Source organism: Mytilus edulis, unplaced genomic scaffold, assembly GCF_963676685.1.
Source record: "Mytilus edulis unplaced genomic scaffold, xbMytEdul2.2 SCAFFOLD_725, whole genome shotgun sequence".
NCBI lineage: Eukaryota > Metazoa > Mollusca > Bivalvia > Mytilida > Mytilidae > Mytilus > Mytilus edulis.
Window position 1 is genome coordinate 3,726 of NW_027268343.1, and position 26,905 is coordinate 30,630.

At 33.0% G+C, this 26,905-nt stretch overlaps 1 protein-coding gene across 1 annotated transcript; it reads left to right on the plus strand.

Annotated features, from left to right (window-relative positions):
• Window positions 1-1,895: 1,895 nt before the first annotated feature.
• LOC139507333 (A disintegrin and metalloproteinase with thrombospondin motifs 7-like) lies at window positions 1,896-25,812 on the plus strand (the record flags this gene model as incomplete). Its single annotated transcript, XM_071295713.1, is given in 11 exon segments — window positions 1,896-2,211; window positions 4,603-4,811; window positions 7,930-8,019; window positions 11,960-12,095; window positions 18,161-18,269; window positions 19,081-19,159; window positions 19,960-20,037; window positions 22,290-22,447; window positions 23,445-23,482; window positions 24,149-24,254; window positions 25,648-25,812. Coding segments are annotated over 11 exon segments (1,280 nt in total), but the record flags the coding sequence as incomplete, so codon positions are not given.
• Between the last annotated feature and the right edge of the window lie 1,093 nt (window positions 25,813-26,905).

The window sequence follows — 26,905 nt, forward strand, 5'->3', positions numbered from 1 at the left end:
GTTATGCAATAAAAAAAAATGGGTTTTTCTATCGATGGGGATCGAATGTTCTATACGCTTCTTGGATCCACAACTTGCGTAGTGTATAGGACCGTTATTGATTATGATACCACCCATTTAAAAAAAAGTTCAAAGGAACATCTTCCAAAAAAGTACGGGCAATAAACTCTCGTGTAAGTCTCGTGTAAGTTTATTTCGGTATTATGAATATCGACGATACGATCCATTGGCGGATCCAGGTGAGGGTACCGGGGGTTGAATCCCCCCACGATACATTGGCGGATCCAGGGGGAGGGTTCGGGGGTTGAATCCCCCACGATACATTGGCGGATCCAAGGGGAGGGTTCCGGGGGTTGAATCCCCCACGATCCATTGGCGGATCCAGGGGAGGGTTCCGGGGGTTGAATCCCCCACGATACATTGGCGGATCCAGGGGGAGGGTTCCGGGGGTTGAATCCCCCAGGATACATTGGCGGATCCAGGGGAGGGTACCGGGGGTTGAATCCCCCACGATACATTGGCGAATCCAGGGGGAGGGTTCCGGGGGTTGAATCCCCCACGATACATTGGCGGATCCAGGGGGAGGGTTCCGGGGGTTGAATCCCCCACGATCCATTGGCGGATCCAGGGGAGGGTTCCGGGGTTGAATCCCCCACGATACATTGGCGGATCCAGGGGGAGGGTTCCGGGGGTTGAATCCCCCATGATACATTGGCGGATCCAGGGGAGGGTACCGGGGGTTGAATCCCCCACGATACATTGGCGGATCCAGGGGGAGGGTTCCGGGGGTTGAATCCCCACGATCCATTGGCGGATCCAGGGGAGGGTTCCGGGGGTTGAATCCCCCACGATACATTGGCGGATCCAGGGGGAGGGTTCCGGGGGTTGGAACCCCCTTTTTTTGGACGATCAATTGCATTTGAATGGGGACATATAATTGGAACTCCCCCTTTGTCCTGGGCTTAGAAACCCCCCCCCCCTTTTAAAATGGCTGGATCCGCCCCTGCGATCAACTGCAGCTTCTTATTAAGAATCAAATGTTGACGTTCAAATGATCTTCAAAAGAAAAAAGTTGGTATTTAAAGCATCGTTGCGCAAATATATCAACTATTTAAAAATTTTAATAGTGTAGTAGCAATCCGTCTTAACAGACCAAATAGTGTAATTTCTTAAAAGAGTAAATGAAAGCATAGAACATCATTAATAACTACTTCGTATTTCTACACTGCAATTGTATTCAACTTTATTAATATAAAATAAGGAGATATGTATAAATGCCAATGATAAAACTAGCCACCAGAGACCAAGGGGTGGTGATGTATATAACTGCAGGTCACTGTACGCCTTCAACAATGAGGAAAATTATAAAAATATAGTCAGTTACCTACAAGGCATTGGAATGACAATTGTTAAAATCTATTTTGAAAAAAAACTATATACAATTGTATACTTTTGCTTTCGAATTGAAGATATATTTCACAGTAATAAACAATCTATTTTATCAATGCAATCGAAATATGTATTTGTTATATTGATAGTAACGTGTTTCCATCCATGAAAATTAGTTCCGTATTTTCATAAAATGCTGATTTATTTCTTTTATTTCAAATAATTTGTAAAAGTCGAACAATTTAAATTAGACTACGGTAACGGTCTACAATGTTGTAATTTATAATAGATTAAGAATAATGAAAATATCTCATATTTAATAACCCATTCAGTCGAACGTTAAAGAGAAAAAATAAACTTTTTTGAAATTTAACAAAAGAAGTAATAAGGTAACAAAGTCATTGTTTAATTGTTTTACAATATATGTTATTTAATCACGCCAATATCGACGACCTATTTAAAACAAAAACGGTGTGTAATTTTAACTAGGTGTTAGACGTAAATGAATTAACAAAAATGTAAAGAATAGTTCTTATTCCTTGTTAACCGTTTTAAAGTATACTTTGTATATATATTATAGTTTTCAATAATGGGATTTGACAAGTAAACAAAGCAATTTTGATGGCCGCAGAATGAGTTTTTGTTGCAGTGTAGCTTTTGGATAAATAACGTGTTGATGTTTCGATGTATTGGTGCTTTTCGCCTTAAAAATGACACTTCTCAACTTTTTGCCGATTACTTTACTCTTTTCTTGTCTTATTTTGGATTTTTCTGCAGTTAATTGTCTACATATGCCAGATTCATACAAATCTAACCATCAAGGTACAGTTATTTTTTGTACTTGTAGTTAATTTGAAAAAAAACAGTTGATTTATATATGTCACTCTATGTTTTTTTTTTTTTAAATATACGTACATTGTATTGCACAATTAGTGTTTAAAAGTAGAAGAAACGCACAAACGGACATCAGCAATTGTGGGTTACAAATGCACAATCCATCAGTTGGATTGGAAATCTTAATGACTAGAGAGTGTACCACTATCTGCATGTTAAAGATCCCCTCCCCGTAACAATCTTTCAATTCTCGTGAGTGGCCGACCTGTCCCAGGACTAAGTTCTGACCTATCTCAAACGTTCTGCCCTCGAATCTTTTCAACCACCTCTTACATATTCAAAGTATTGTTTAAGGTGTTCTCGTCTCGAACATGCATAAACTATTTTCCACTGAGCCTTTTTAACAAACAACATTCAGTTAATCGTAATATATGCGTAAACATTAAAACACTACCATGAGTGCGTATGAATTACTTTTCTGAACTCGAATAAATAATGATCCCTCTACCCGTCAATGTCCTTAATAGGTTAAGTGATCGTACTGAAGGGAATATCACGACTGGATTATTCAATGTACATCTTACTTATTTGACTTCCAAGAGAGGGGGGGTTCGCACAGTACTAAAAAATTGAGAACAGGAAAATGCACAATTTCATTGTCTAACGTAAATTATAAGGTTACAACAGCGCAATTATTCGTAATGCATTTTCCATAGTGTACCACTAGTGTTCCGTATTTTTTTTTCTCGAAGACTACACAAACTAGCGGAAAACGGGTGGCAGTTCATGTTACTAGAAATGCCAGTGTTGCATTACAACAACAAAAAATATAGAGTCATGCGGCTCAAATTGCCTTAAACTGCAGTTGAAAAAAATCGTCTACTTTTTTCGCTTAATGAAAAAGGCATATTTTTAATGGCTCCGACGTGCAGAAATTGAAGATATTTTCTATACTTCGTAAAATGTGAATATGATTTTCGGCAATTTTTAAACCTAATTGGATAAGCTTTCGATTAAATGTAATTCCAATCCTGTACCAAACAATCAGAAGCCGTATAGGATTCTATTCTGAGTACCATCTTGGGGTAAAACACGTGAACACTTGCCGGTTAAATGTAAACAAATAATTGCGCTCTTGTAACCATAATGCCTTCAAAACAGTCTAGGGTTATCTTTCTTATTCCTTATTCTCTATTCGGTATGTGTCTGACGCACTTTTCTCTCTCCCCATTTTTTAGCTCACCTAGCCCAAAGGGCCAAGTGAGCTTTTCTCATCACTTGGCGTCCAGCGTCCGTCATCGTCCGTCGTTAACTTTTACAAAAATCTCCTCTGAAAGTACTGGGCCAAATTTAACCACAGTCATCATTGGTGTATCTAGTTTAAAGAATGTGTCCGGTAACCTGGCCAACCAACAAAGGCGGCTGCCATGGCTAAAAATAGAACATAGGGATAAAATGTAGACTTTGGCTTATAACTCTGAAACCGAAGCATTTAGAGCAAATCTAACATGGGGTGAAATTGTTTATCAAGTGAAGATCTATCTGCCCTTAAATTTTCAGACTAATCGGACATTTAGTTGGTGCACAAGAATTGGCATTTTTAAGGAAATTTTACCGTTTTGGGTTATTATCTTAAATATTATCATAGAGGGAGATAAACTGTAAACAGCAATAATGTTCAGCAAAGTAAGATCTACAAATAGGTCGACAATAATGGTAAGTTGAAGCCTTAAGGTGTTATTGCCCTTTATAATCTTTTTACAATTTTTTCCCTAAATTTTTGTAATCTTTTACAAAAATCTTCTCCTCTGAAACTAATAGGCCAAATTTAACCAAACTTGGCCACACTTATCATTGAGGTTTCTTGTTTTACTAATGTTTGAGGGACCCAGCCAACCAACCAAGATGACCGCCATGGCTAAAAATAGATTTGGCTTATAACTCTTAAACCGAAGCATTTAGAGCAAATCTGAAAGGATTTAAATGTTTATCAAGTCAAGATCTGTAGGCCCTTTAATTTTCAGACTAATCGGACCAGCGGTTGTTGGGTTGCTGCCCATGAATTGGCAATTTTAAGAAAGTTTTGCCGTTTTTTGGTTATTATCTTGAATATTATTCTAGAAAGAGATAAATTGTTTAGGCTAGGGCAATAATGTTCAGCAAATCAAGATTCACGCATTGCTTTATTAAGTATCATTTTAAAATCCAAATCAAATATATAATTCATTTTAACGAGGCGTAGAATTATAACTTTTTTCAATGCCTAAAATTGAGAATTGAAATTGAATTGTTTACATGTCCCTTTGGGATTTTAGGTATCATCACTGCAATCACTTGTACTTATTTAAATGTCGGAGATGATTTTTCTTTCTTTTTCAGCTTATGTATCCTTTTCATTTTTTTCTGATGCTTCTATACGAGCAAAACGATCAACCGTTCCTAGTCTACCACTCAAACTGTCACCTAGATTCGTATTCAAGGATGAACTGGTAAATCTTGATCTCGTCACAAACACAAAGCTGTTAGCACTGCCACCTATCCATAGAAACATTAATGGGAAGATCATAAAAGACGCAGGAATAACTAAAGTACGTTTCACTTTTTCAATTGCTCACTTAGTATGCATTACGATACTATAAGAGCAGAGGCCGCAGTGCTCGAGTGGTTTGAGAAATTGATTCATTTTCGATTCTGGTTGATATATAAAAAAAAAGAAGATGTGGTATGATTGCCCATGAGACAACTGTCCACAAGAGACCAAAATGACACAAACATTAACAACTATAGGTCAACGTGCGGCCTTCAACAATAAGCAAAGCCTATACCACATAGTCAGCTATAAAAGGCCCCGAAATGACAATGTAAAACAATTCAAACGAGAAAACTAACGGCCTTATTTGTGTAAAAACAATTAACGGAAAACAAATATGTAACACATAAACAAACGACAACCACTGAATTACAGGCTCCTGACTTGGGACAGGCACTTACATACATAAAGTAAATTAATGGCGGTGATAGTTGCATCAATGGCAATTATACCACGTGTTCTATTGATATACACTGCTTATATGTCGGTGGCTCGATTATGTCACCAATTTGTTTTGTATAGGATTATGTACCAGTTCTATTTTAAAAATTGTCTATACTAATGAGGTTGTAATAAATGGACATAATTTTTACCAACAACTACTTCCGCATGCTACTTTTCAGGCTATGGAATATTTTGAAAACACGGAAATAAAGTATGATTGCCAATGAGACCAATAATCCACGATATTTCAAATGAAAAAAACACTTATAGGCCACCAAATGGCCTTCACAATGAACAATTGCATACCGTATATTTGGCTAGTAAAGGCCCCTATAGGAGACATATGAAACAATTTAAAGTATAAATCTAACGACTAAATGTATAAAATTAACATAAATTACTATAACCAAATATGATACACATGAACCAACAAAAACCACTGAATAAACGGAACCTGCCATGAAACAAGAATGTGGCTTGGTTAAACATGTTTGTGAGTGCTTAATTAACCTCTTACCTGCAACAGTGTTTTTAGAGCACGGAACATACGTTTTTTAAAGAAAAAAATGAACAGATGTCTCCAAAGAATCATTTTACAAATTTTATTACCTTTTCTAAAATTATAAATAAAAGTTTTGTCTTAGATGTTTATTCCGTATAAATTTTAGAAAATACTAATCAAATAGTTTGAAATTGCATTCTATTTAAAATTTCTCGGTTTCCTGTTTTCGGAGACTTGATAAAAATCTTAGATTTTTACTAAAATGGGGTTTTATTTGTTATAACACTTGTCTATTTCCGTAAACAAATCATCATTGTTATCACTCTGTGGAATCATTGTCCGGTTTCCTATTCCTTTAAACGGAGATTTCATGATACACTATTAGGTTTTGTCTTTGATTAGTACTTCCTGGTCATGTTTTGTCAGTTTCCTTATAGAATCATGTTTGTGATGTTTCTACCTCTACTGCAATAAAAGATGCTGCTTCATCAGTAACATTAATATCACAGTATTCCAGTTTTCATTGATGTATTTATATGAATCAACTAGAGGTATTATGTCTTTTGGTTTGTGCGTCGTTCGTTCGTCCGTCCAGCCGTCCTTTTTCCATCTGTCGCGCTCCAGCTTAAATTAAATTTTGACGAAGTTGAAATCCCATTAACTTGTCACTAAATACACATGTTCCCTATGATATAATCGTTCTAATTTAATGCCAAAGTAGAGTTTTGACCCCAATTTCACAGTCCACTGAACATCGAAAATGATAGTGCGAGTGGTGCATCTGTGTAATATGGACACTTATATATATAAAACGATGATCTTAACCATATATCATAAAGTATTAACACTTTTAACTCAGACTTTTAGTAAGACACTTGTGAATCTGTTATTCAGTGGTTGTCGTTTGTTGCTGTGTTCCTTATTTTATGTCGTTTGTTGCTGTGTTCCTTATTTTATGTCGTTTGTTGCTGTGTTCCTTATTTTGAACCAGGGGCGGATCCAGCCATTTTAAAAAGGGGGGTTCCTACCCAGGACAAAAGGGGGGGGGGGGTTCCAATTACATGTCCCCATTCAAATGCATTGATCGTCCCAAAAAAAGGGGGGTTCCAACTTCCCGGAACCCCCTCTGGATCCGCGCCTGCGAACATAATGGGGACTTTCCTTTTTGAATTTCCTTGGAGTTCAATATTTTTGTGATTTTTCTTTTCAGTTCGAGGCCTGGTATAACTGCCTATTAGGTATTGGCTTTGGTCATTGTACAGTGAGCTATAGTTGTTAATTTCTGTGGCATTTGGTCTCTTGTGGAGAGTTGTCTCTTTGGCAATCATACCACATCTTCTTCTCATGTTTAATAATGCAATTTTATTGATATTTAAGCCTTTTCTACATAGATTGACTGAACAATAAGCCGCCAGTCACTTATTAAAAATGCACGCATTTCCAGGGATGAATACGAAAGCAATATTTTTTTTTTACAAAATTAACTGTTGACACAGATATGTGTCTAGCCTTTATGTCATTTTGATTTTATAATCATGCAAACTTTGAATCAAAATGAGGCAACTTGCAAAACACACAGCTTCATTGAACAATGACAAAAGCGACAGGAACAACTTATCACCATGGACATGAGATTATTCATACTAAGCAGACAACACTTTGCTCTCATTCTAAAGACTGTGATATGCTTGGGGAAACGTAGCAAATACAACATACTTGCATGGAATAAGTCTGCTTGACTTTCAAATGTCTATGTAAAGTTATTTTGGCTCACGCATGCATGGACAAAGTCTGTTGTGTTAGTCCGCGCGTATGGACTAAGTTAACGTTAGTTGCATGCATGGAATAAGCTTAATTCGCAAGTTTTCATGTTTGCATAATATGAAAAGGTTTAGGCATACTATCAAATGTTTGCAATTTATTTCTTAAGGTGGGTTATAATGCACATTATGTCGTAAAATCTGAATAAAAAAGAAAAAAAAATGATGCGTGTAGTAACATGAAATTAAAAACAATCTAACATCATGGAAATTAAGTGGAAAGAAGAAATGTAGTTTTTCTAAACTTGATGTTGATTTCCAGTCTTTTTTAATATCTTGTTAACAGCAAGTATTCTAGCATGTTTTATTTACTGTCTTAAAGTTGCATTTTTTTAATTGTGTTCTTGTAGTTACAAGCAACTGAAAGATATTATCAAGATCTGAACAGAGGCGCATCATTTCATGTCGAATGCCGGGATCCATGTATCGATTATTTTATGGTAAGATTAGTCCAATTGTTAGGGACCTACCATTTGATATTAAGGGGATGGGCGCGCTATGATGAAACAATTTGCCCTGCATTGTATTTTAATTGTAATCTCTGTCCTGATTTGTATTTTAATTGTCATCTCTGTCCTGTATTTGTATTTTAATTGTAATATGTGTCCTGTATTTGTATTTTAATTGTAATCTGTGTCCTGTATTTGTATTTTAATTGTAATATGTGGTTCCTGTATTTGCATTTTAATTGTAATCTGTGTCCTGTATTTGTATTTTAATTGTAATCTGTCCCGTATTTGTATTTTAATTGTTATCTCTTTCCTGTATTTGTATTTTAGTTGTAATCTGTGTCCTGTATTTGTATTTTAATTGTAATCTCTGTCCTGTATTTGTATTTTAATTGTTATCTCTGTCCTGTATTTGTATTTTAGTTGTAATCTCTGTCCTGTATTTGTATTTTAATTGTAATCTCTGTCCTGTATTTGTATTTTAATTGTAATCTGTGTCCTGTATTTGTATTTTAATTGTAATCTCTGTCCTGCCTTTGTATTTTAAATGTAATCTCTGTCCTGTATTTGTATTTTAATTGTAATATCTGTCCCGTATTTGTATTTTAATTGTAATCTCTGTCCTGTATTTGTATTTGAATTGTTATCTCTGTCCTGTATTTGTATTTAAGTTGTTATCTCTGTCTTGTATTTGTATTTTAATTGTTATCTCTGACCTGTATTTGTTTTAATTGTAATATCTGTCCCGTATTTGTATTTTAATTGTAATCTCTGTCCTGTATTTGTATTTAATTGTTATCTCTGTCCCGTATTTGTATTTTAATTGTTATCTCTGTCCTGTATTTGTATTTTAATTGTAATCTCTGTCCTGTATTTGTACTTTAATTGTAGTCTCTGTCCTGTATTTGTATTCTAATTGTAATCTGTCCTGTATGTGTATTGTAATTGTAATATCTGTCCCGTATTTGTATTTTAATTGTAAGCTCTGTCCTGTATTTGTATTTTAATTGTAATTTCTGTCCTGTATTTGTATTTGAATTGTTATCTCTGTCCTGTATTTGTATTTAAGTTGTTATCTCTGTCTTGTATTTGTATTTTAATTGTTATCTCTGACCTGTATTTGTTTAATTGTAATATCTGTCCCGTATTTGTATTTTAATTGTAATTTCTGTCCTGTATTTGTATTTGAATTGTTATCTCTGTCCTGTATTTGTATTTGAGTTGTTATCTCTGTCTTGTATTTGTATTTTAATTGTTATCTCTGACCTGTATTTGTTTTAATTGTAATATCTGTCCCGTATTTGTATTTTAATTGTAATCTCTGTCCTGTATTTGTATTTTAATTGTAATCTGTCCTTTATTTGTATTTTAATTGTTATCTATGTCCTGTATTTGTATTTTAATTGTTATCTCTGTCCCGTATTTGTATTTTAATTGTAATCTCTGTCCCGTATTTGTATTTTAATTGTAATCTCTGTCCTGTATTTGTATTTTAATTGTAATTGTAATCTCCGTCCTGTATTTGTATTTTAATTGTAATCTCTGTCCTGTATTTGTCTTTTAATTGTAATCTCTGTCCTGTATTTGTCTTTTAATTTAATCTCTGTCTTGTATTTGTATTTTATTTTAATTGTAATCTCTGTCCTGTATTTGTATTTTAATTGTAATCTTTGTCCTGTATTTGTATTTTAATTGTAATCTTTGTCCTGTATTTGTATTTTAATTGTAATCTTTGTCCTGTATTTGTATTTTAATTGTAATCTCTGTCCTGTATTTGTATTTTAATTGTAATCTTTGTCCTGTAATTGTATTTAATTGTAATCTTTGTCCTGTATTTGTATTTTAATTGTAATCTCTGTACTTTATTTGTATTTTAATTGAAATCTTTGTCCTGTATTTGTATTTTAATTGTAATCTTTGTCCTGTATTTGTATTTTAATTGTAATCTTTGTCCTGTATTTGTATTTTAATTGAAATCTTTGTCCTGTATTTGTATTTTAATTGTAATCTTTGTCCTGTATTTGTATTTTAATTGTAATCTCTGTCCTGTATTTGTATTTTAATTGTAATCTCTGTCCTGTATTTGTATTTTAATTGTAATCTTTGTCCTGCATTTGTATTTTAATTGTAATCTCTGTCCTGTATTTGTCTTTTAATTGTAATGTCCTGTATTTGTATTTTAATTGTAATCTCTGTCCTGTATTTGTCTTTTAATTGTAATCTTTGTCCTGCATTTGTATTTTAATTGTAATCTCTGTCCTGTATTTGTCTTTTAATTGTAATGTCCTGTATTTGTATTTTAATCTCTGTCCTGTATTTGTATTTTAATTGTAATCTCTGTCCTGTATTTGTATTTTAATTGTAATCTCTGTCCTGTATTTGTATTTTAATTGTAATGTCTGTCCTGTATTTGTATTTTTCACTCTATTTGATCCTGCCTTTTATTAGTTTATCCTGACATTTTTTTTTAAAACATATTTGCCGAGTTGTCTATCCTGATTTTTTTCGTTCAAAACTCCCGACCTGCCTTTTTTTCAAAAGATCAGCCTAGAACCACCCCCTCCCCTTCCCCCCCTCTGAAAATCAAACGGTATCTACCTTGAATATAAAGGTTAAACCTTTACTTACTTTGACGTATGAACCCAAAAAATCCCTTCGTCTTTCGCCCTTTCTATATATAATTGACCCGACCTGGTTTATGAAAAGCAATGTATTTAAACTTTTACTATTATTTAAAGGGAATTATCTATGTTTAAATATAAGGGTAAACCCTCCATTTTCTTTGACGTATGCACTCAAGAAATCTCTTTCTGTTTCGCCCTTTCTAAGGATACTTGAGCCGACCCTAGTTTTTGAACTACTATGGATTTTTAAACTTTTACTATTATCTTAAGGGAATCATGCACAATGCATAATGACATATCATATTATTTGTTGACGGAGAGATAGTGATAAACTGAATAGTAAGATATTGATGTTTATCTAGTATGTAAAACAGGAAGTGAAGATAATCAGATAATTGTACCTGTGAGTTACCCAAGGTCAATATCTGTTAGAAAAAACTATTGGGAAATTTATAAAAAAGCACCATGCTGTTCGAATGTTTAAAATAGTTAAAACGAAAACATATTCGGAGATTATTATATAACATTCATATAAAAGTCGATTTTAAGTACCTGTAATGAAATGTTGTCCCGGATTTTGAATGTATATGTTTGCTTTCGTAATATATTTAAATCTAAGTTGAAAAAAGGTTATAAAACTGAAAGATATCGAACGTATGCATTTCCGGATTTAACGATAGCAAGGACACTTTAAATCATATATTTTTTTGGTAAACTGAAGACCTATAAATGTTTGAAAGGGCTTGTTCTCATTAGAAACCAAAGTAGATAGAAAAAAAAATGCCCTTTCGAGATAGCTTAATCGACTCTGAATCATTTTGAGTGTTATCCTTAGCAATCCATAAACTTTACCATTGCGCATGCTTTATCCAGTGGTATCCGTTTTGTATCTGGAGCTCTCAATAACAGACAGGAAGTATAAATAATAAGATAATTATACTGTTAGTTATCAGAAGTCAATATCACTTAGTAAAAACTACAGGGAAATTTCTCAAATTATGCATAATCCTGTTTGCTTAAAATATTAAATACAAAATTCAACGGTAAACATTGAATTGAATTTAACAAAAACTTAAAAGGAATATTGACACAAACACTCTATTTTGTTTTCTTTTATCTCAATTATATTTTAAACTTAAACACCATATTTACAAAACAGCATAATAAAAAATTTATAAAACATATATGGAATATTGACACAAGCACAATGTTGTATGTTTTGTTTTTTAAATATGTATTTGACTTGAACAGCATATTTACAAAACAGCATATAAAATATAAATATAAAGAATCTCATTTGTTTTCAGACTGGATCATTCACGCTGAGAGAAGAGACATATTTCGTATCTCCAATAAATACCATGAATAATACCACGAATAGAATCATTCACCAGATTACTAAACCAGATCCGTTAATGTCCTTTAATGATTTTATTGTACAAGGTATGTGCAGATAACTTTCCCTAAGATCATCAAACCTTGTCACAAAAATACAGAACAAATATCTAGAAAGGAATATCTTATATCTTTATGATTAGGGCAGTATGTGGTACGGGTTTTACTCATTGTTACCTGGTTACATATAGTTGTTCATTTCTGTGTCATTTGGTCTCTTTTGGTCTCAATAGCATTCATACCACATCTTCCTGGTGACCCTTATGAAAAAGGGCAAATAAGCTAGAAAGAAGCACTATGTTGTTCTGTGGCAGCCTATCAATCTTATGACGTTGTTGTAAAATTGTTCACTTTACGTCATGTCTAGGAAGTACGATAGTTATATAATTATGGGACCATTAAATGTCTTTTCCTCATTGGTTGAAAGCATAAGGATTATTATATATTCACAACGAGAAAAAATCATGAGATTTGGAACAGCTAACGTGTATTATAAATACTTATGTATCTATTCAATATCAATGCGTTGGTTTATAACATCATGTCTTTGTTTTTTTGTGGCTACACCACATTTATCATAGGCAATCACACCTCATGGACGATTCTTGTTTTTCTTCCAACAACATTTCGTTGTAATTTTAAAAAGTTGATAAATTTAACATCTCTTCTACTAAAAGAAGTTAGAAACTGCCATAGCAGTCGATACATTTAGCACGAACACAAGGAGCAGCTAAATATCTTTCGCTAATAAAAGAAAATTAATAACTGAAATATCAAACCAACAGACATGACATTCACCCTCGGCCGTTGTCCTCGATGAGTATCATATCTCTGGGGTTAAAAATTATTGCATCAACCTCATCAAAATTTAACAATGGTATAATGTCCTGACAATGTACATGATGTAGAAAAAAACGTGACTGAGAGTAATATGACAATCGTTCGTTTTGTTTGCTATTCTTCTTGTTTTCTCTATAGTGTCATATACATTACTTAATCCCACTTATATAACACGCATATTGGGAATCGTAAACAATATCAATGTAACAAACAAACAATTATGAACCATTGAAATGTGTAAGATCTATTGTCATACGGATGAACATTAGATATATCTCGAGCTAAAAAACAATAAAATGTTTTGTAACATGAAAAATGTAAAATTAGGAAGAGCGTGAACATCTACAACTAATTCACGTTGTAACATCTAAAGTCGACTTAGAGACTACTAGGTTGACATATCAAATAAACACTTTTCCATTGTAATAAATAGTATTCCATATTTGTGATATCACGCTTATCAAACGTATAATCAAAGTCTCATTTCATTCATATCATAAGCATATCATGATCGAACATTAAGCAACGATTTACAATTATTGTTCTCAACAACAGTCTATGGTAAATATCTTGCAATATATGAAACTTAAGGCTGTGCAATATTTTTTCTGAATTGTAAAGTTTACCTCACCCGAACAAGAAAGTTGTCTTCAATATGTGTCGATGTTTAAATTAAGGAATACTAGTTGAGCTTCACTTTTGCCTTTTGTTGATGAACAGCCGATTTTCAAAATGTCATTTTCTCCAATGCATACACTACATGGAGCAATAAAGTTAAGCTGCAATGTTTTCTGGCACAATAACACATCTCCTTTCATAGATAAAACATGTATAGCATGATTGTTACAGTCAGTAATGACTATATGACCTTGAGAGGTCGTAGCTATTCCTTCAGGGTTAAATTTGTTCCATCCACCGTTCACATCTGGATTTCCTATATAACTCCATTTCACTGAGCCGTCATTATCAAGAACAGTAACTCTTCCAGAGTTATCGGCAGTGATAATGTCAGACACACAAATATCACCGTTAATATTCGTTGTTATACGTACGGACACGTAAATAACCTGCGTTTGTCTTTGTCGTATTCAAAAGTAAATTTCACTTTTCTGTCCATACCAAGTTTTCTAATTCCTCTGCGAGATGTTTCTGTTATTGGAAAGGTTGGGGCATTTTCCTGGAATCCTACTAAAATATCGTTTTCTTTAGTGATATGAATTCCTAATGGAAGAAATGGTGATATATTTGACAACGCTTTTAATTGTCCTTTAGGAGTTAACATTTTAAGAATATTACTACTGTAAATAGACAATAAATATCCCTCATCATTAACCAGTTTCGCTATGTCGTACACTTTAACACCGGTCAATTCTTGAATTAAATCTATATTTTCATTGACTTTCACTTTTTGAAGTATTTTTTCTTGAGGATTATGGATCCAAAGAATATCCTCATTTTCTACTATTCCAACAACAGCAGGAAGTTCGGTAGTGACTACTTTAATGACGTCCATAGTGAAAGCAAGTTTTGTTCCTTTTTTGTCTATATTTTACATTATCCAACTGTTATATCCATAATCTACTGTAATATATATATATATATACGACTCCGTTATCTAAGTTGCACTTGATGTAATATATGGGTTTTAAATTTTTGAATTTAAATTTAAATTTAACGACAAGCTTAACATGACCTTGTACCGTGTTCGATCCCGCTATATACTGAGCAACAGGACGTATAAAACATTGATTTAAAATAGTTTTCATTTCCGAGATTCATCAAAACTGAAACTGATTAACATAATAAACAGAAACCAAATGGTAAAATAAAAATATCTAGAGTATTCATCAAATTTGTTATAATTATATACATGTATTATATTAATTATCTATCATTATGTCGTTATGACTTACTGAATCAGCTATTAATAATAATAGTCATATTCAGACTAGAAATTTGAAACGCCGATTTTATTTGTACAATATCATATCTCCACGATCAATAACAGGAAAAGATAGATAATAAGGAAATGTATCAGCTTTATTTCTGAGAAATTTATCTTTTAATCTTTATTATCCAGTTCAGTATTGATGCCATTTATACAACGTCCAGCGGTAAATATGTCATGCATAATCAGGATTTAAACATGATGGTAGAATACGATATTGGTATTCTGTGTCATTGTACCAATAAACTCATCATAGATACCAGGACTAAATTTTGTATAAACGCTAGACGCGCGTTTCGTCTACAAAAGACTCATCAGTGACGCTCGAATCCCAAAAAAGTTAAAAATGCGAACAAAGTACGAAGTTGAAGAGCATTGAGGACCAAAATTCCAATAGTACTTTTACTTCAATTTCTCTTCTTCTAATTGTACCTGAACTTTCCTCTACTGAATGTACATATACACGTGCATTTCAATTTTCGGTCATTTTATAACAAATTGTTCAGGAAATTGACGCTGAATAAATTTCAGGTTTCGTTTGTCTGATCTCACTTTGGATGAATGTGATCAATCAATCAATCAATTAATTAATTCATCTGTCAATCAGGTAACTAATTAATCAATCGATCAAGTAATTAATTAATTTAACAAATCAATGAATCAGCTATTTTATCAATTAGTCAATAAGTCAATCATTTCATATCATTCAACAACTGAATCATTATTATTTCTCCCGCCTTCACAAATGCAATGTGGATTATATCTTCATCGCATACGATAGTATAAACATGGCACTTAGTATACAATGTTTATTTATAGCAACCAATTGATCTTACAATGGTAAATCTTTGATTTTACAACATGCAATAATTTATATTTATTTTCACCACTACACCATTGTTGGTTGACATGCAAAGAATTTTAATGACCCATAAATAAGTTATGCAACGTTTCTTTTAAAAGTGGATTTTGAAAAGAATTTAAACAGGTAATCATATCTGTTGTGGTATACTAATTTTAAATGTATAAATGAAATGATTGAGGATTAAATAGATCGTCAAAAGTTAAAAAGATTAAAAGTGAATGATAAACATGTGTAACAAAGGGTGTTTGGTCTACTTTAATCATTTATTATTAATAAACGAATGCGTTTGATTATATATGAAAACCTTGAACGAGTCTATGTCGAGAGTGCACGTATGTGATTACGTTGCAAATTAGAAAGTTGGAAAACCATAGGGTAAAAAATCGCATAGAAAAACCACAGGGTAATATAACATAGAAAACCCATAGGGTAAAAATCACATAGAAAACCATAGCGTTAAATTAACATAGAAAACCATAGGGTAAAAATCACATAGAAAACCATAGGGTAAAAATCACATAGAAAACCATAGGGTAAAAATCACATAGATAACCATAGGGTAAAAATCACATAGATAACCATAAGGTAAAAATCACATAGAAAACCATAGGGTAAAAGCACATAGATAACCATAGGGTAAAAATCACATAGAAAACCATAGGGTAAAAATCACATAGAAAACCATAGGGTAAAAATGACATAGAAAACCATAGGGTAAAAATCACGTAGAAAACCATAGTGTTAAATTAACATAGAAAACCATATGGTAAAAATCACATAGAAAACCATAGGGTAAAAATCACATAGAAAACCATAGGGTAAAAATCACATAGAAAACCATAGGGTAGAAATCACATAGATAACCATAGGGTAAAAATCACATAGATAACCATAAGGTAAAAATCACATAGAAAACCATAGGGTAAAATCACATAGAAAACCATAGGGTAAAAATCACATAGAAACCCATAGGGTAAAAATCACATAGAAAACCATAGGGTAAAAATCACATAGATAACCATAAGGTAAAAATCACATAGAAAACCATAGGGTAAAAATCACATAGAAAACCATAAGTTAAAAATCACATAGAAAACCATAGGGTAAAAATCACATAGAAAACCATAGGGTAAAAATCACATAGATAACCATAGGGTAAAATTCACATAGAAAACCATAGTGTTAAATTCACATAGAAAACCATAGTGTTAAATTCACATAGAAATCCATAGGGTTAAATTCACATAGAAAACCATAGGGTTAAATTCACATAGAAAACGATAGGGTTAAATTCACATAGAAAACCATAGTGTTAAATTCACATAGAAAACCATAGTGTTAAATTTACATAGAAAACCATAGGTAAAAAAATCACATAGAAAACCATAGGGTTAAATTTACATAGAAAACCATAGGGTTAAATTCACATAGAAAACCATAGGGTAAAAATCACATAGAAAACCATAGGGTAAAAATCACATAGAAAACCATAGGGTAAAAATCACATAGAAAACCATAGGGTAAAAATCACATAGAAAACCATAGGGTAAAAATCACATAGAAAACCATAAGGAAAAATATAAAAAAAAAACATAGGGTAAAAAGCCAAAAAGAAAAACCATAGGGTAAAAATCACATAGAAAACCATAGGGAAAAATATAAAAAAAACATAGGGTAAAAAGCCAAAAAGAAAACCATAGGGTAGAAATCACATGGAAAACGGTAGGGTGAAAATCAAATAGAAAACTATAGGGTAAGAAATAAAAAGAAAACCATAGGGTAAAAATCACACAGAAAAGCATTTACGGAAATAAATAAAATATCCAAATCTTTGATAATATGAAATAGGGTTGCTGTTCCCACATTTCCTTTTATACATATTGAAATGAATTGCATATTAATAAGTTAATGTGCCTTTTTATTGAATTAAAATGCACGAACATATCGAAAAGAGAAGCATCGCGAAATATAAACTTAGATGTAATTGAAATTGAAGCAATGTTCTGCTTAATCTAATCAAAATTAGTTCTTGTACTTGCGCCTCGTTGTTAATATGACGCTCGCGACAAATCAAGGAGCAAGTGCGAAGAACTTCTTATACTTAGATTGTGTTCTGCTTCAAATCTACAACAATCGCAAGAGATATCTTAACATTGCCGCTTGTCAAAAACAATCAATAATAGATGGTCGTTATGATTTTTGAAAATACAGATAACAGGTATTGGCAATAATAAAACATCTTCTTTTGTATATATTCCTACTATGTAAGATCTCGCCACAAACACACATTTAAAACACGAATATAGTGTACAGGATAACAACAGTCGTACATTGTTTGGTAATCGAAGGTTTATTATACTGGACTTAAGAAACGATCAATTTTAAGATTAAACTTCATATCAATTCCTCAGATTCGTGTTACCTGACATATTCTTACAAGCAGCTTTCCATTCATTATAGGTAATGTTTCTTACAATAGTCAAACAGACAGTAACCAAAGGTTCAAAAGACAAACATTTAGATATGCCATAGAAATATTTCTAGTCATAGATTATTCAGTTTTTAAATTGTAAGTATTTATGAGAGTATATAAAAAGTACGTTTGCTATATATTTGTTAAAAATATCATTAACAGACATTATTTTTTTCTATGTGACCTAAATGTACCTTTATTCATACGGTTATATGAATGATAATTGAAACGGTAAAATGAGTCGGAGAGACAACTCGACCAAAGAGCAAAAAAAAAAAAAAAAACCAAGGCAAACAATAGTTCCTCAATAGTTCCTCTACACAGCGCGAAATTCACGCTCCCGGATGCAGGCTGCAGCTGGCCCATAAACTACAAATTATATGTATAGTTGTTCCATCATTGCTCATGGTATTTTGAGCATGAAAACTGTTTTTGTTTTTCTGCATTCAGCAGTTTCTTCGTGGTCTTGTATATTAATAGATCACATCTGAAATCATCTAAGTTAAGAATAGATATTAGAATAAAACTGTGGAACTATTAGGGATATTGTTATGTGCTTTTTTCCCCCTTTTTCCTTCTTATTTTGTTTTATTGGATGTTAGTGATAGATCTTTGATAGATTACTCTATATAAACCGTAAATGCATGTCACACCGAAATATCGGCTACACGGGATTGAATCATATGACATTCGACAGGCATATCTAAAATACCCCCCAAAAGATTAAAGATTAATACATATATAAACTTATCATAGATACCAGGATTGAAATTTAGTATTAACGCCAACCGCGCGGTTCGTCTACAAAAGACTCATCAGTGAATTAAAAAAAAAATGTAAAAAAGGCCAAATAAAGTACATTATATTGTTGAATTGTAAAACTTTTTATCATGGTTTTCTTTTTCAGTTGGATGGACGAGAGTGAACAGAATAAAACAATTGCTATGGATAGAATTAACACATATTATGCATTCATGATTAATGGGGTAAGATAATAAACTAACATGATTGGGCAGCAACCATTTTGTCTGAAAGTCTGACTGACTACCCACGAGAGAAGTCGCTTTAAAACCAAACGGGTCTTAGCTTTATTATCAAGCGAGACATTGTTTTTAAACTAAACGATACTTAGATTTATAGTTTTGGGACCTTATTGGTTTGTTTGATAGTGAGATGCAACGAATTGCATAAGTTGTTTACTAGATATAAACATCAAATACAAAAACTAATGAAATAACTGATTCTTGGAGTGAAAATAGAAAAGAATTTATAACAATTAGGCAATCATCAGTTGTGGACAGACTGACAACATTATGGCAATAACAGGCACATAACTGTCCAAACCATTATATATACAAGACATGATTTAGAATCACTTACCTTACCGAAAAAAAATTAGGCTAAATACATTTATGGTAACCGCTGAAGGCCCTACGATTGTTTTTAGCTTTCGTGGTTAGCTGTTTCATTACCACATTATATCACATCTCCTCATTTTTTTTTTATTGTTTATGTATCATATATCTAAAATTGAGAATGGAAACGGGGAATGTGTCAAAGAGACAACAACCCGACCATAGAAAAAACAACAGCAGAAGGTCACTAACAGGTCTTCAATGTAGCGAGACATTCCCGCACACGGAGGCGTCCTTCAGCTGGCCCCCTAAACAAATATATACTAGTTCAGTGATAATGAACGCCCTACTAATTTCCGAAATCTACATTTTTTTAATTAACCTGATCTTTTAATGGGTGTCATATTTGAATATTTTTTTTTCTATTTCAGGTAGACATACGGTATAACAATTTACCAAACGCACCCTTTTCAATAGGTTTGACATATATTGGTATCTATATCTCCGAGGTAAGTACAACAAAATCAACTAGATACATATTATTTCACTTCTTTTGATATAATATTTTTTGTTAAATCCAATGATATTTTTGAAAATTTAGGTCACACATCTTAGAACGCATTATATATAAAAAAGAAGATGTGGTATGATTGCCAATGAGACAACTATCCACAAAAGACCAAAATGACACAGACATTAATAACTATAGGTAACCGTACGGCCTTCAACAATGAGCAAAGCCAATACCGCATAGTCAGCTATAAAAGGCCCCGATAAGACAATGTAAAACAATTCAAACGAGAAAACTAATGGACTTATTTTTGTAAATAAAAATGAACGAAAAACAAATATGTAACGTGCAAACAAATGACAACCACTGAATTACAGGCTCCTGATTTGGGACAGGCACATACATAAATAATGTGGCGGGGTTAAACATGTTAACGGGATCCCTACCCTCTCCCTAACCTGGGACAGTGGTATAACAGTACAACATAAGAACGAACTATAACAATCAGTTGAAAAAGGCTTAACTCATCAGATGGACAAAAATACAAGTGGACGTGGCCCGGTACTTATACATCCCGACACAAAAAGACACAATGAACAGATATGAGAGTACTCGCAGTTATCTGACAGCTAGTTCAAAGCCACTAACAACTAATAAAAAAAATCATGCAACTAATTATGTTCTTTTTCAACTTCTGCGTTTATTTCGCTCATCGGTATTGATATTTTCCCCCTCTCTTTGTGAGTATACACAATACACACAAAGGATGACAAGAATTAAAGATGACAAACATTTCAACAGAACACGTCAACCAACACGTCAAAACTAAACTCTGCTTGAAAATAATATGCGCATACACGAAGACAGCAACACCAAACAGCACATGGTCCAACTTTGTATTAAATGTCTTGAGTTTCAAACAGTTTAACGCGAGAACAAACCTCCCCTTTTGCCTTTACAATATTTTTTAAATGTTTCATAAAATAAATCTTAATTAGCAGTGGCGGATCCAGCCATTTTAAAAGGGGGGGGTCCCTAACCCAGAGTAAAGGGGGGGGGGGGGGTTCCAACTATATGCTCCCATTCAAATGCATTGATCGGCCAAAAAAAGGGGGAGGTTCCAACCCCCGGAACCCCCCCCCCCCCCCCCCCCCCCCCTTCCTGGATCCGTCACTGCTTAATTAGTTATCTATATTTTACTTTACTTTAAACATATTTTATTTCAAAAAATCATGTACATGGCATACACATATAAATACAGTGATAACATATTACAAAAGGATTCGGAAACAAGGTTTCCCTTATATTAATCCGTCTCCCTGTAGAAAAAAGATAAAGGGAAATAACTGCAAATAAAAAAGTAGATTTTTTTTTCATCAGATCTTTCCTATATATATATGTACCGGCGGCGGAGTGTGTTTACAGGACTTTGTCAAGACTGTCTCACCCAATTACGATCTTTGTCATGCACGAACGACGCTATTAGCCAAAACGCTTCGAATCTACCAAAAATTGTTGCACTTGTTTAAACACGAGTACATTTTCCTCTTGATTGAGGTTATTGCAGCCAAATAGTAGTGTTTCTATATTGTATGGGAAGGGAATTTTTCTATCGTACGTTTTCGGACAAGGGAGTAATTATTACACTCGAGGAGAAAATGCTTACTGCTCTCGATTCTACCACAGGTACAGCTTTTACTTTCTACAAGATTTCTCTTAAATAAATGTTCGTTCAGATTGCTACAATCCATCCGAAGTCTGGCATGAAGTATTTGTCCTTTCCTGTCTCCATAAAAATAATAATTTGGCATTTTTCTTACATTTTGATTAAGGTAACCTTTAAGTGTTAACTTAGATGGACTTAGTCTGATATCGTCCGGAATAGCATTCCAGGATCGAATAACTGAGGGGAGAAAAGATTTCTGGTAAAATGCAGTTCTACACTTTATATGTTGCGTGTCATTCGTTCGTCGTGTGTCATAATTATGAATATTGAACAATTGTTGAGGGATAATGTCGCTTAAATAATCAGGGGTCTTATTGTGAAACATTTCATGAAATTTTATAATTTTGTGTTTTTTACGTCTTTCTGATAGTAACTCCCATCCTGTTTCGTCGTATAATTTATTTATGGACGATAACTTAGTACCACCAGTAACTATCCTAGCCGCTTCAAGTTGCATATTTTCTAGTTTGTCACTTAAATAGTCTGGAATGTTGTCCCAAATGATATCTGTATATTTTAACAAGACACAAAGTGATTCATACTGGACAGAAAACAGAAAGATAACCCAGCCTTCAGGTGAAACTAGAATAGACCCTGATACAATTTTAGCAATATTCAGCAACTGGGTTCAACAGAATTCACAGTCATTTTCAAATCCAGATCATACCATGTTGTTTACAAAGTAAGTCAATTTAGTAAAGAAACTCATTGAATATTAGTTTTTTTGTCTTGATCAGCATGCATGAAACATCGGTATTAACAGGTGTAAATGAACTGCATGCCAACACGGACTATATTAAAAAGAAGATGTGGTATGATTGCCAATGAGACAACTTTCCACAAGAGACCAACATAACACAGAAATAAACAACTATAGAACAATGTACAGCCTTCAACAATGAGGAAAGCCCAAACCTCATAATCAGCTATAAAAGGCCCCGAATTGTTTATGTTTATCCTCATTTTTTCTTCGGATGATGTATGTTTGAACACAAATAACAAAATATTATCTATAAAAAAATGAACACTGAAGTCAATGAAGAGAAGCCTAACAATTTTTAGGGGAAAAAAAGATTGATGTAAGGGACAAAGCAGTTGATAACAGGCGTACTGTATCAGTGGTAAACGCAAATATATTAGTATTTCTTGAAAGGGATAAATTTTCTAAGCATTTTTTTATGCGTCTTCGAAACATCAAAATAACTTTTGGAGATTGGCGAATCGGCCTTTTTAAAAACATAATACAAGAATACAGACCTCCAAGATCAAATTAAAAAAGGGGCAGTTCAAAAACCATGACACCATCAAAGGCTCAACAATATAAAACAACAGAACGAATGGAAAACAACTGTCATATTCCTGACTTGGTACAGGCATTACTTACAATCTCTTTGTATCAAGTACAAAACGATTCAAATAAAAGATAAAAGTATTATATAAGAGATGTTAGACTAAGAAAACAATTTCACTAAAAGTGTTACAAAAAGATCAACATTATAAAAGATAAAAAGCTTCTTTTAGTCTATATTTTCTAAGTCAGACTGTATGACAAGAAATATCATCATGTCGTAGGTATTTTATATAATAATGTTGTTACTGTACTAAAAATAGTGTAAATAATTTCATGAAATCAGATGCTTTAAAAATTAATATTAACGTTTTGATTAAACACTTATTAGGTATCAACTTGTGCGAGGTGGGTCAACTAGTGCCAATGGTAAGTATTTTTAGTGTTTCAAAAAATATCTGTGCTATATTGATAGTTTTCCGAAGTCAGAAAATTACTTGATAGACTCTACGTTTTCTTGAATAAAAGGCAATCGAAATCAGCACGTGTGTTTAGCACTTCGAAATATTTACAACAGATAAAAAAGATTGTAATAAAAAATGTACTACACCTTCAAATTTATCTGACATGCATTTTTTACAATTCATATAAAAAGAAAATTCCAAAAATACCAAACTCCGAATAAAATTAAAAACGGAGAGTTCATAATCAAATGAGAAAATCAAAATTTCAAACACATCAACGAATTGATAACAACTGTCATATTCATAACGATAATATGTTAAAACGTACATTACGAAATAAGAATATATAATGTTATCTTTCGACTCTTGAAATGTGTTTCTTTATATTAACTGCAAGTAAAGTGTAGCTTGATGCATTGTGTTGGTTGTACATAAAACCAATCTTTTATGTGTGACAATGCCTTATTGCAATTACAGGCGTTGCCTATCTTGGTGCAATGTGTTTCCCATTAAGTAAGTCTCTCGTGTGTGACAATGTCTTATTTCAATTACAGGAGTTGCCTATCTTGGTGCAATGTGTTCTCCATTAGGTCAGTCTCTCGTGTGTGACAATGTATTATTTTAATTACAGGAGTTGCCTATCTCGGTGCAATGTGTTCCCCATTAAGTCAGTCTCTCGTGCGCGACAATTTCAACTTCATATCACAAACTGTAGCAGCTCATGAATTAGGACATAGGTAAGTTTTGATGCAAATAATACTGTAAATTACTGAATTTCGCGGATACTATATTTCGCGTATTGGTCGTTTCAGCCGACTTCGCGGAATTTATATTCGTGGTATTGTAATTTTCTTGATGTATTTATACTAGGGAGTCACAAGTGCTACATATTCCGACAATTAAAATTCGAAATATGTTTCTACTCGCGAAAATAGATCGTTTGCAAAAATAAATACAAAATAATACGGACCAGTGATGTTATTGCCTTTGATGTTTAACTAGTATCACATGTACATATTTGTAGTTTCAATTCCTTAGGGAAAGGGATAAGAGATAAAGGCAACAGTAGAATACTGCTGTTCAAAAGTCAAAATTCGATTGAGAGAAACGAATACGGGTAACAAACTAAAACCTAGGGAAACACATATCCTATGAGAGATAAACAACGAAACAACAGAAACACTAAAGTGCAACAAAAAACCAAAACGACAAGTTTCTCAATAGTTACACATACATGTTGTTTCAATTTCTTAGAATTTGTTTTTATCATACTCGGAGATCCTATCCTTACGACACTTTTCTCATAAAGTTTCCATTTTTCCATACACTTTGAATGCACATCTCGGTGAAATAGGCCCTTTGTTTCGTCGCTAACGCCAACTTTACACTTGCGCTTTACACTTTGTACGCTTTATAACCGGATAAACTTACATATACCTGACTTGTTACACAGACATTGCGTTAAGTAGAAAATGGGGTATAAAATCTGAGCATTGAAAATAAAAGCTTACTCATTTTTGAAAGTGAAAAATTATTCGAAAGTCTTATTATTACATAGGAAAATTAACGAAAAGGTAATACAAAACAAATCTTGTTTAATTTGCGAAACAATTTATGTATATCAATTAAGGTGGTACTTAACACTACAGGGAGATAACTCTATAAAATCAGCTAAACGTTTTAATTACGTTGTGTTGTTAATGGAATATTAAGCTTCTCAATGATCAAAATTAGTGTTTGTCAAACTGCTATATAACCAGTGTAATTTTTCTGATAAATTGGTTGGTTCAAATTTTTAGAAATTTTTATATTTTTGTCAAAGGGTCAAAGTAAGTATTTTGTAAAAATATTATGAAAATTAAACGAGCCAAATAAATTTTAGTCAAGGTGTTGGGTACCACCTTAAAACAAATGATACCATTCAGAGGTAGCCGAAGTGTCCGATTATATACATTTTTTTTTCAAATATTCCTCACTTCAACTGTCTTTTAATGACATCTGTCTGTGTATCCATTTTTCATCTGATGACTTGTATTCAAATTTAACGAACTTTTGTTTCCAATGCCCACTTTATAACTTGTTTGATAAAATACATCTTTGTCATATAAATTTACAAAATTTCATATTTAGTCTTGGTGCTATTCATGATGGGGATCAAAATGTGTGCAATAAAAGTGCTGCCTTCATAATGTCCGCTACCGGAAGTGCTAAGCTTGGGGATACAGCCAGACATCCATGGATTTTCTCATCTTGCTCTGTTACAGAGATTCAAACAGTGATGGATAAACTCAATAGGTAAGTTGTATGAAATCACGTGATCGAAGGTAGACATAACATACTTCACAGCATTAGTATACTACCTGAATATAATGATTATTGCATTTATAGGATGTTTGTATGCAAGGCTTCTAAGCAATTGCACTCTATAAATAAATGACTTTTCAAAACAATGCATGTACAATCGTCTCTGTATCTGTGCTACAGTTTTGATTAAAGGTGTGATGCATATGTATACGTAAAAGTAGTATACAGGTTAATCAATAGCTTTCATTTGCATAGTGTCTGTACGACGCCAAAACTAAGCTAAATCATTTTCTAGTCATAGTTCTCCAAATAATTAATTAATATTGAAGTTTAAACAATTACATTTTGCTTTGCATACTAGACAAAGATATATATATATATATATATATCTATAATACTAAAATTACGAGGTCCAATTTGTCAGCCGTCATCACGTAAAAACGACGAATCACAGAATTCAACTTTATATATAACTAATATAGTACAAAGGTGTAGATTAAAAATTACACCATTCCAGGCCCCTTTGTTTTCCACGTAATTAATATTGCCAATAATGAAGAAGTTCCGGGTCGAGTCCGCTACCGATACCAATAGTATATTCACCTGTTACCTATTACCTTATCTGTACGTTCCGCATCTGACAGGCGCACCACCAAACGTTGTATTCCGGATTAATATGCTATATACACGGGTCATAACCACAGGGTTGACACTACTAAATTGTCAAATTGTTACCTATTGTAGTATTTTTAATCAGTTAGACCAGAGACATATAATACATAATGAGACGTATTATATGTCTCTGGTTAGACTTTCTAAGATAACAATACGAATACTAAAAATCTGGACTAAAAATCAGGCGTATACGTGTAGGTACAGTTTTCAATTTGTTAGTGAGCATGACGTAAAACAGCGAAGCAAATAATTCAACTTTACTTATAACTTATATAGGACAATGCTGTTGATAAAAAAATACTCCATTCCAGGACCTTTTGTTTCCAAATAATTAATATTACCAATAATTGATAAGTTCCAGTTCGACGGGTTCAAACAGAAAGACTTGAAAGCAGAGAAAAACTGTGTA